Source organism: Hyalella azteca, unplaced genomic scaffold (genome assembly GCF_000764305.2).
Source record: "Hyalella azteca isolate HAZT.00-mixed unplaced genomic scaffold, Hazt_2.0.2 contig2126, whole genome shotgun sequence".
Taxonomy (NCBI): Eukaryota; Metazoa; Arthropoda; class Malacostraca; order Amphipoda; family Hyalellidae; genus Hyalella; species Hyalella azteca.
Window position 1 is genome coordinate 79,544 of NW_025932412.1, and position 11,172 is coordinate 90,715.

The 11,172-nt window shown below is 40.2% G+C and overlaps 1 protein-coding gene across 3 annotated transcripts; it reads left to right on the forward strand.

The window, feature by feature from the left end:
• Positions 1-391: 391 nt before the first annotated feature.
• LOC108671859 lies at positions 392-9,105 on the forward strand. Of its 3 annotated transcripts, none has more exons than XM_018159452.2 (12): positions 392-1,129; positions 1,268-1,334; positions 1,736-1,804; positions 2,053-2,455; positions 2,720-3,086; positions 4,267-4,379; positions 4,470-4,651; positions 5,100-5,374; positions 5,648-5,804; positions 6,097-6,310; positions 7,159-7,387; positions 7,794-9,105. In XM_018159452.2, the coding sequence occupies exons 1-11, from the start codon at positions 795-797 to the stop codon at positions 7,299-7,301; spliced, it is 2,325 nt and encodes a 774-aa protein (XP_018014941.1). In that variant the 5' UTR covers positions 392-794; the 3' UTR covers positions 7,302-7,387; positions 7,794-9,105. The 3 variants fall into 3 exon arrangements, with proteins under 3 accessions (XP_018014941.1, XP_047741242.1, XP_047741237.1); XM_047885286.1 differs by having other exon boundaries at positions 5,103-5,374; XM_047885281.1 differs by having other exon boundaries at positions 1,271-1,334.
• The last annotated feature ends 2,067 nt before the right edge of the window (positions 9,106-11,172 follow it).

The following is an 11,172-nucleotide window of genomic DNA, read 5'->3' on the forward strand; positions in this document are numbered from 1 at the left end:
TGGTCAATTATAGTCTTCTTGCAAGATGTGAATTCTGATGAAGTTATTACGTGTTGAATCGTTTATGAAATTATATGTATTTAATCTTTCACATTGATGGAAATCAACATATATTTCTTACATCTAGTGTTTTTGAATCATTAAGATTAATTCCATCAATAGGTAATTTAACTAATTTTCCACATTCCGAATATACCTAGCGGGCGTACGACGATGATAAGGTTAGGACGGCTGGCCGTGCTACGTTCAATCTGATTTTTTTTTTTGTTGTGCCTCTTGTGCTTCCAGCCTTGACAAATGATGGTTTTCGAGAACAGTGGAGAGGGAAGCCCCGCCTAAATAATCCAAAACAATTTTTAATTTTTACTTCGAGTTTTAAAAGTTATTGCAGTGAAAAGGTTTAAATTTATAAAATAATGTCGAATAAAACAACGCGCTTTCGCCCACAAGAATTGGAAACTAACTTTGAAACTAGCCTTGCAGGTTGGCGGCATGTTCATGTCGATGGAGAAGTCACTAGTAGCTGCTTCAGTGAAATTCCTGGAGTAGCTGAGTTGAATGCTAAAAGCGATTAGGATTTAGGAATTTATATAAAAAGTGTTGTGCGTTCATTCTGTATAGTAGTAGCCTTTAAATAGAAATGGAATAAATATCCAGTTTATTGCAAATCAAGGGCTTATATAAAATCGATTAAATTTCATATTTTTTCTTTACCAGTTTTCTTCGTCACATTTTTCATTGATTCAGACATTTTAATCTTCTTTCGTAACTACGCATCATAAGAAACAAGAATCATGAGTTCGTCAAAATGGTTGGCGTCCAAGCGCCGCTCGTCTCTAAACCAAATCGAACCTCTCGGCCACGTGTCCAAACTCCTGACATTACGCAGCCCTCGACCTGCAGAAGGCCTTGCAAGATATCAATCTGACTCCAACTTAATGAAGTGCAGAACCCTGAAAATTCCCACCTTGAATATCAGTTTTACGTCGGAGGAACACTTTGAGAATCATGAACGCAAGCGGTCGTTACCTGAAGAGGATGGATTGACTGCCAATTCATATATTAAAGACAGGAGAGCTTCGTGCGGGCCCTGCCTTAAACGGTCCTACGTTCGGTCGCCCTTGCAGAGGTCAGTTTTACAACAGAAATTTAATTAGGCCAATAATTAATGTAAATTCCACTTTGTAACCTTACAGCAATGGGCAAAATATGTATTTCAGGAATTCAGTCCGAGAAGCATTTACTGACATTTTCAAAATTACCTCAGCAGCTTTCCCGAGTCAAGTCGTCGCTTGTCTCTCGCATCAGTGGAAGCGTCTCCAGTTCACATTCAGGTGAGATCTTATTTCGAAATTTAAATAATCTTATATTACTAGTTTCGCCTTCCTCTGTCATGTTTTTGTTACCTCTAAAACTATGGTTATTTCGTACGGGTGTTCTACATCCGTTAGCTGATAGCACCTGGCTGAATTTTCGTTCACAATTCAGGAGCTCTTAAATTGTAAAAATCTTGCTTTTGCCGAACTGTCATACTTGTTCCAGTTTCGTAAAATTGTCTTTGTGTTAAACGTTTTTGTGTTAAAAATTAAAGTCTCCGAAGTCATTGTGTTAAAAATTTATATAAGTACTGATAATGATTGATGACTTTGAAATATTCAATGAAAAACAATTTTAACTTGAAAAAGCTCACAATTTCTCGGAAAAACTATCTTGCCGATGACAATTTTACTCGCAGGAAACGTCGTTCCAGCGAAGGCGGTCTCTGTGTGCGCTCTCCCCTGTACTGGCCAGCACGCCTATCGAGGTTCATGCTTGAAAATAAGTTAATAATAGAATTTCAAATGTTAATGAAGAATCTCGTGCATTAATAATTAGAAAATTCATAGTTAATTTCCCCGATTTCCCATAGTTAGTTTCCCCATGAAACCATTCCCTGTTTTTAATTAATAAAATCAATCATTTTTTTTTTGTTGGAATGGTGAGTGTGGGAGGCCTTAAAAAAAATTTCCCGATTCTTCCTGATAATTTGCTCTAATTTTGATCATTTGGCAGGATTCTGGCCACAAGAAAGACGCTTTCTTTCGCACGCCTTCGCTATCCCCGTGCGTAGAGGACGACTACAGGGAAGATAAATTCTATTTCTCTTCTTTCGGAAAGGAATCTGATCCCTTCCAAAGTTCATCTCGTGACCACAGGTCTTTTTCTCAAATAAAGTATACCTCAAGTGATGAACTTCTACGATGCCAGCAGTCGAGGCTTGAGTCACACTCGATTGCGGTTTCAAACTTGAGTGATTCGCAGAGATATTCGACGGCAAGCGGCTTGTCTTCTGACGAGAATCTTCAACCAAACTTAACGCACTCGAGAAAACCTAGTGACGGAAATTTATTCTCCACGGTTACATCAAGAAAGAAGCACATCATTCCTACAATAGAGATTGATTTTGCAAGTCCAGGTCAGTATATGCCAATTTCGAAGTCATTTTCACGCAGGTAAAAGTAGATGCAGATGATTTTATAATTTGTATATTTCATCTATATATATGTCTGCATATGCATAGTCAGCTGCCTACTGTAACAAATAATGGGCGATATATCCGTTTTAATTCTGAAATCTTTACGCCGCCGCATTCTCAATTTAGGCTTCTCTAGTGATAGTCTTTATTATGTAAGGGCTACCTTGCATTACTTCTAATGACATTCAACATTGTTTTGAACAGTTTCAGTGAATAAATCTCAGCCTGTTGTCCACGAGGGCTTCTCACTCTGGCTCGTGGAGCATGTACAGGATGAGCAGCAACACGGGCAGCTCTTCTCGCATGATCGCGGCAACCCTCAAACGAAGCTGCACACCTCTGGCCCACTAAAAAATATGTACAGATCCTTTTCAAAGTTTCCAGCAAGTCAAGCTCGGAATAAAAACTCGGCTTTTTCTTCAGCCTGGTTAAACACTACGTATGGAGGGCGAAATAAAAGCTTTGTGAACTCCTCCTCCATTGGATGCCGAAGTCCCAGGAGAGTTTCCCTCCAGCCCGAGGGGTTGCCCGCTGTCCGGGCGTCTAGAAAACTCTCTGTTCACCTGCCAAGGTGAGGAATGATAGCAGTTTCAGCGTTCAGTAGGCCATAGGCCTGTCTCTGATTATTAACATTGAAGAACATTCACAGCATTTTGCCAGTCTTGAACTCGCAACTCACTGCTACAATTCTGCGGCTTAACCGCTCGGCCTCCTCGCCGATTCTGACGAGAAAATAACGCACCGAGCTGGGACCGAACCCGCGCCTCTCTGCGCCAATCTTGGTACTCTGTACTGTAACCACTGGGCCACCCTTCCCTTAAATATTGATGGGGATGAGGCTGTATAACGTTATATATTATCGAGAGAAACTTTATTTGTAGTGTTTGTAACATAATAGAGTATCGAGTGGAACGTCTTTTGGAACATATGTTTTTGTTTTTAGTTAGAGGTTACGATAGAAAGTTGGACAAAGTCTAATCTCAGTGCAATCTGTGTACTCGCAGAATGAAATAGCCATAATTTTGTTAATGCAGCAATCTAGGATTGCGTGCTTTAGAGTTTCAATTTAAAATCAAACTCTATTTGCTGTCTCCATCTATTTGTGACGTTTGCAAGCAAAGTTTTCTGGAGAACTTTTCTAAGTTGTCTTTCGTTTAATAGTACTTACTACTTATACATGCTAATTGTAGAAATGTTGCATATTCACCTTCAGTAAACAAAATAGAATCTATGACTAATGATTACTGCTATTTGTAATCTTAAATTTTACCGACATTTCCTGACAATTGACAAGTGAACCTGAATTTGTTCGATCAAATTTATCATGTGGAAAAAATATTCAAATATAAATTAAAGGGTGAGTAGAAATCGAATCACACTGTTTATTAATACGCTTCCATGTTTACTGTTTACGTTCGACGATTTTGCCTGTTTTTAAGTTGTATAATCTGATGAAGAAGTTACATAACATAAGTGAGTTACATAGTGAGTGAACACTAATCCAATTGATAAGACGGGTCGTCGCAAGTCTTTTATACCCAAGTCACTTGTCACAGCCACCATGCTATACCGCCAGCATAATATCAACGTTAGTATTACTTTCATCGCTGCTACCGTGTGATGCCGTGAGCATAATTCCAAGGTTAATGTCAACTTCATCATTGCTACTATGTGATGTTTCCATACCGTGTGATAATTCCATATTTAGTATCACCTCTAAGTGTTTGCTACCCACGAATTTGTTTGCTTAGGTTACGAGCTCCGATTTTCTCGTCCCCCGTCGAACGTTCTCGAGAGAAGCGCCCTCTAGGCGTGGAAATTGGCAAGGGTGGCTTCGGGACAGTTTGCCTGGCGACTTTCGAAGGTCAGCTCAATATTGTTTCAGTTATTTCTAATCTATTTTACATAGACACAGGAAATGATTGACCAGCATGAGTAATAAATTGCATTGCAGGAGACTACGTAGCAGTGAAGAAGATCCAGGCGAGCAAGACGGTCGCGTGTCGGGACAGCGAGCGTCTGGCGCTGCTCTTCCAGCAACACCCGCACCTCGTGACCACCGTCGCCGTGGTGGAGCCCTTGCCAGGGTCGGGGCAGGTCTTGCTCAGCAGACGACTACAGGGCACGACCCAGTCTGTAAGCCCTGTTATTGATGTATTATATGTGTGCTAAATTATTATTATTATTATTCTAGGGAGCGATTGTCGTGTCGTCTGGTTCATCCAATCTCCGATGGCACGTTACACATTGAGAGAGCTATGAATAAGTTTGATAGTGAAAATAAAATACACGAAAGATAGCAAAGACAAAAGGGTACATTTATTGTGAATAAAATGGAAAAATTGAAAGTATACCCTCAATTGAATCAATTTATTTGAGCTGAAGAGATTTTCTTTTTTCTTCGATCTGTTTGGTTAGTCGTTACAGTGATGCGTCATTTTTTGTCGCCGCATAACCGCCTTGACGCCATAAAAAATCAAATACTGATAACTAGTGGCTATAACATAACTACAAACCATTGCTAGTGCAACTCTACTGGATTCCCTTATTTAAGTCTTATAAGTCGTGTCTTCTTTCACATGAGAACACGGCGGAGGAGATCTCCCTAGAGGCGCTCACTCGTAGCCTCGGTCTACACACCACTACAGGGCACAGACAGTCTGCGGTGGACCGCTGCCAGCAGTACGGCTTTACTAACCTCCAAACAAGTTTACTGAAAAGCACCAAAACTTTTCTACCAATTAGCGCCACAGTGAACGGCAGCGACTGGCTGTGGGTCATCAGTGAGTTGTGTTCCCCAACTAACCTCCACACGTTGGTCCACTCCACCGCCGAACTCACCATCAAACAGAAGTTAAGGTTTGTGCTGAATGCCGCACAAAAACGCGGCCTATCTTTGTAATCATGTTAAATTGTATTATTTTCTATGGATGTCATATATGATGCAATTAATACTTGATTCATGCTGATTAAATAATCGTTTAGTTGCTCGTGACTAATGCGTTGAGGTTCGTACCCTGTAAACTAAATTCAGTTTACATCGATCCTCTGATCAACATCAAACATTTTTCTAATAAATAAAAGGTTAATAAGTTATAGTACAAAAAATTGGTATTGTATTTGGCGAGGGAGGTTTTTGGGTGAGCTGGCGAGCGGGGTGACGTTCCTGCACGAACAAGGCTTCGTGCACCGCGACGTGAAGCCCGCGAACGCCTTCCTGACCTACGGCGGCACCATCAAGCTGGGCGACTTCGGGTGCTGCGGCGACCTCAGCGGGGACATGAGTCCTGTGAGTTGAACTGCTGTGGTCCTTGCTGATGTACCTGGTAGCACAAAATTGAGGCTTTTGCTTTAGTCCTTACTGAATTAGCATAAAATTGAGGCTACATATACTACGTACATTGCTACTTGCACTTTTTTTTGATGCGTTTAATGAAGCTTGCTACTGCCAAGTAAAAAAAAAGAAATATTTGATGGATATAAAGGAACATTTGCCCTTTAGAATAATCGATGATATTTTTCAAGAACTGTGGATACAAGAAAACAATTGTACTCGCAGAACTAAAGTAATTTGTCCTAAGGTAATCGGGACCATTGCATACCAAGCGCCCGAGATCCTCCAAGGTGAATCAGGCAGTGAGAAGTCTGACGTGTTCTCGCTGGGCGTGACGATGTGGCACGTCTTGCACCGCACTGTACCTTACTGCGGCATCCATCCTCACGTCATCGCCTACAACGTCACCAGGACCGGCATGCGGCCCGATGCTCCCTGGCCTTTGGAGCGCAACTCCGAAGGTAGCTGCATGGTTTCGTGGGTGCTTATGCATCGTAAATCCGCAGTGAAATGCATTAGTTAGACTGTAGTCTGGAGTGCAACTCCGCAGTCAGCTGCGTCATTTTGTTAGGGACTATATAACGTAACTCTGAAGTTGAGATGCATTATTTAGAGTGAGGTCATGAGCGCAACTACGCAGGCGAGTTGCAATATTTCGTGAGGACCATGTAAAACATGTAACGTCATTCCCCGGGCGAGATTCTTTATTTAAAGTGGCTTTTAGCGCGGAAATATATTCCGCTATACTTTTAGTGTTTGGCTGTCACGATTTCTCCAGATGATGAGCATTATTTCGAGTGGTAGCTTGAGCGTAATTTCACTGGCGGGGTGAACCATTTTCTGACACCAATATAACGCAACTACCTGGTTAAATACATCAATAAAAGTGGGGTCTGGAGAGGAAAGCTAGTGATATTTTGAAGGAGTTCCATAGAGGAAGTGCGAATTTGGTCATTTTTTAGGTGTAGGCTGTCGTGCTCTCTGCAGATCATTTGCATCGTGTTTAATGACCGACAGTGTCCACCTGTATAGATGATTCTGTAGATCATAATCATGCAGTGGGCCAAGCAAATATCACGCTCGCAGTCGAGGCGTACCCGGACTGTGTCTTTGAATAAAGTGACTGAATTCTATTCACTGCGCCTTATTCAGACCTGGCTCCTTGAGAATCACACGTTTGGGGTTATTGAATATTGCATGAAAATATCCCTGAAGGGAAAATTGAATTATACCGACAATTACAATAGTTAGTCATTATTATCCTCTCAAAAGAGGAATTTTTTTGACGCACTTTGTATCTGGATTTCAGATACATCACACTGCAAGAAGTTGGATCTCCTTGAGACCATGCTGACAATGCTGGCACGCAAGTGCTGGCATCAGCAATCCAGTGAGCGGCTGTCGACCACCTCGGTGTGTCGCAGCCTCGCTATCCTGTACCTCACTCCATGAACAACTGCCATCAATTCTGTCCACTTGAGCAGAGAAATGTTTAGCAGCGAACTTCTAATTTTGAGATTAAAACTTTAGTGAGAAATGTGAGTAAACACGTAAGACAACTCAAGAACCTTGATATCTCGGAGCTTAATTTCCGAACACCTTCTTTGTGTCAGCTCAAGTAGTATAATAATAATGTGAAAGATTGGTTTAGATAGATTTGCACATTTACATCGTTATCAAAAAGTACTCTGGGGAACCGAGGCCTTTGGTCTTTTAATCTCATGATGAAATTTTCTGTTAGTTTCTGAAATTAGCTAACAGTAATTTTATCCTCGTGATAGTATATGTTTTCCATGTGATTTAGTTACTTGCAGCGGCGCGTTGTAGCTGAAATATCAATCAATCATATCAATGAAATATCTTTTCTTTTCAAGTGCATTTCCTTCATTATTATGAAGATACATTGATAAATTAAGCACGTTAACAAATATTCTATTCATACAGGAGCTCCGCGGGCGAAGTTCGTCGTCGCACGCGGGTTAATGCACTTCATGAGATGACAAGTTTAAGTGGGTACTCGATTATTCAATTTATCGAGGTAACCTTGGGCAATTATTTGACTCAAAAAATGCACTACTTGTATGGACACACAGCAAACCCCGCGAAAAAGTAAATTTGCCGTTAAGTTCTGTTTGAGTGAACGCCGATTTTCCGGCGTATTAAAAATCTCCTAAGTATTTTGATGTCAATAATGGAGAAACACGCCTTAGTGCTGGCGTCAACTGAACGAAGAAACCAACTCGTAGCAACCTCAAACACACCAGAAATGAGCTTGAGCTTTTAAATTATATTGGAACTAAAGGTTTCCATTGCTAATTACTTGAGAAATTTTATCTATAGAGCGTTCTTTTGATAGTAGTTTTCAGGTCTGAAGACAGTGATGAATATCACAATTCCTGAGAAAGAACTCACAACCTAAAGGCTGATCTGAGAAATGATTTACTTTCCTTGTACTTCAGCGTATGAATAATACCGATTTTTTTTAGTGATAAATCTTAATTTCACTTTCACATTTACAGTTTAAATCTAGAATTAAATGGTGTGGGATTTTTCTAACTTATGTGTTCTTTTCTAAATTTTACCAGCGTCTATTTTAGTTGTATTCTAAAGCTGTTTTAACGAGTTTTCTAGTAGCTTCTTGCCACGAAGTTTTGTTTGATTTGCTTTATACGAGTCTCTTCAAAGTTTCATTAGAGACTCGAACACATGTTCATTAGTCTTCGATGAGTTAAAAAAATATTTGGTTTAATTTCGATGTATTGTAAGATGTTTATTAAAATATTTTATCGCATTACTAGTTTCACCTTCGTCTTTCGGAAGGATCTATCAGTAATGTAAACAAACGAGAACAGGCAAAAAGAATGATTAATATTTATTATATGCTTTGATATATTATGTAAAATGAGGTCATGATGCATGACCTTTGTACCAGAGAGTATGAGTCATCAAGGCAAGTCAACATGGAGTTGTGAATTTTTCATATGCCTAAACATCTTATTCGAAGACACCATGTATTGAGGCAATGCAAGGTTTCCTTCTCAAGGCTCAACAAGGAACAGGTAACATTTACCTAAAAATATCGAAGAATAATGTCGAAAATATGCGCGTGTGTAGTTACCTAAAAATATCGAAAATATGCGCGTGTGTTATTGCTAACATTAATATTTAGTATCACACAGGGGCTGGTAAATGAATGAACTGGGTACTCTTGAATTGAATTTCAAAAGCAAGAAATTCTATTAAATATTAAATTACATATTCTTTATATAATTTAAAAATAAAATTAACAAGACACGCGTTGCAGGGGCGGCAGCGGCCGCGGCGCCGTACAAGTCCCTTGATGGAAGTCGTCCGCGTGACACCAGCAGAAGCTTTGAGTGTCGCGCTTCATAAGGCAGGTCCTTGAACGGCACTACACCAGCCTCCACCTCTGCAACCTGCACACAATGTTCATACTTCATTATCATAATGTATTGTAATTTAGCAATATTTTAATAATTATAGTACCTATTTATTTATGTTAATTATATTTTTATACTTCACACTTTGATTAGGACCAGCTGGATATTAGAGATCAGCCCTTTTTCAATTCTACGCGGTTACTTGGTGAAAGTTTGCAAACCTAACTCATCTTTTTTTTTAGATTTACTGCATACATAGGATTATTCCACTGGCAATGACTAGTATGATTTCTGTGAAAAGACCTTCGCATTAATCAGAAAAATCATTGGTAAAATGACGTCGACTTCATAGCAGCTTCATCAATGTCAGGGATAATTCAATTTAAATCGTTCGATTATCCTGTCGAAAGCTCATCAAAAGATAATCACGTGCCCCCATCATATCGAATTCGTGCCCGGATCATAACTAATTTCAAAGTCTCACCTAAACTAATCCCGTAGCACAGGAATCATGAGCGTCATTTGAGCGCCGCCGTGACTGCATCGGCGATAGCGCGGTACTTTTGCTCGGTGTCCACGAAACCTGCGCCGCGCTGCACAACATAACCACCAATTAATTAACCCACACACCAATTAATTAACCCACACACCATAACAGTAATTTCAATAGAGAAAATTATAGAGATTACTGAGGAAGTAATGTACAACGAAGCAAAGCTGCGCAACACAACCGCATCAGGGCAGGCCCGAGCTCAAAAAATTGATTGTCAAGGAAGCAACGAGTTGAGCTCGAAAATTCGAACAGCTTTTCAGCATCAAATCAGTTTTAATGAGTTATGTCAGAGGACCAGTTATTACTATGCCTGGGGCCATACTTTCAAAACTCGCTAAGTGAACGCAAGTACTTACGCTCTATTTTCTCGTCTATGATTGGTGGATTTTGCTTGAAAGGCCGTCAATGATTGGCTGATGAACGTACGATCTCTTAACTTTTTTTTTTTTGAAAGTATGGGCCCTGGAAATGATTTACGAAGATACTCGACAGGTCAGACTCTGCCTTATTTCCAACTCGACAATGTTTTGCAACACTAAGCTATTATATACTAAACAATGCTATACAGCACGAGATAATGCTATGATATAAAATACGGCTATACAAGTAGACTGAAGTGCTCACCTTCTTGGAGTGGACGAGTTTGTCGCCCACTTTGACCTCGAAGAGACCCGTCATGCCTGGAGTTCCTTCTCCAGTCTGCACAGAGAATGAAGTCAGACTCTAACACTCGACAGAACTCAATAAGTTCTCTTATAAAAATGGTCAGTGGCAGGAAATTGTACTGGAAACAAGATAGTTGCATAAAAATTGTTTTCTATGGAGTTCTTATCAATCGTAAGCTGCCAAAAACGCCATAACAACAACACTGTCGCCCAGGGATGCGACAGGGAAACGGGAGCAGCCAGGTCAGGTGCACCTTTGAGCCCAGTGAGTCAGGATACAAAAAATTTGAGAAAAAAAAATGCAAAATTAATTTATCACATCTTGAGGGTATTTTTGCCATAAAATTTTTAACGTTACGATTTTAGCAGTACATTATAACTAACATAAATATAAGTACTGAGACACGATGTTTGTAGGGCACCAATGAGCGGCCCAGTCTTCGAGGTTCCCTTACCTGAGCCGCAAGTTTTACGCTATCCAGGGGGAATAATTCGAGAGAATGTTCAACGAAGTCGTAAGATAATACATAACGATAATACTGAGCAGATATATAATCTACTCACCACTTCAATCTCATCGGGGAACTCCTTCAGCAGCTCCGCCTGTAACGAGCGGAACTTGCCAGCGTAGCCTCAGGCTCCGCTGTAGGAAGGCTCGTTTTAGATGTGGTAGGAATAAAATAAATAATGGAGATGTAGTATCT

Coding starts and splice junctions, on each gene's coding strand:
- LOC108671859 (XM_018159452.2), top strand. CDS start 795: ATGAGTTCGTCAAAATGGTTGGCGTCCAAGCGCCGCTCGTCTCTAAAC. Junction 3,087..4,266: donor CTCTCTGTTCACCTGCCAAG/GTGAGGAATGAT, acceptor TTGTTTGCTTAG/GTTACGAGCTCCGATTTTCT. Junction 4,652..5,099: donor TACAGGGCACGACCCAGTCT/GTAAGCCCTGTT, acceptor CTTTCACATGAG/AACACGGCGGAGGAGATCTC.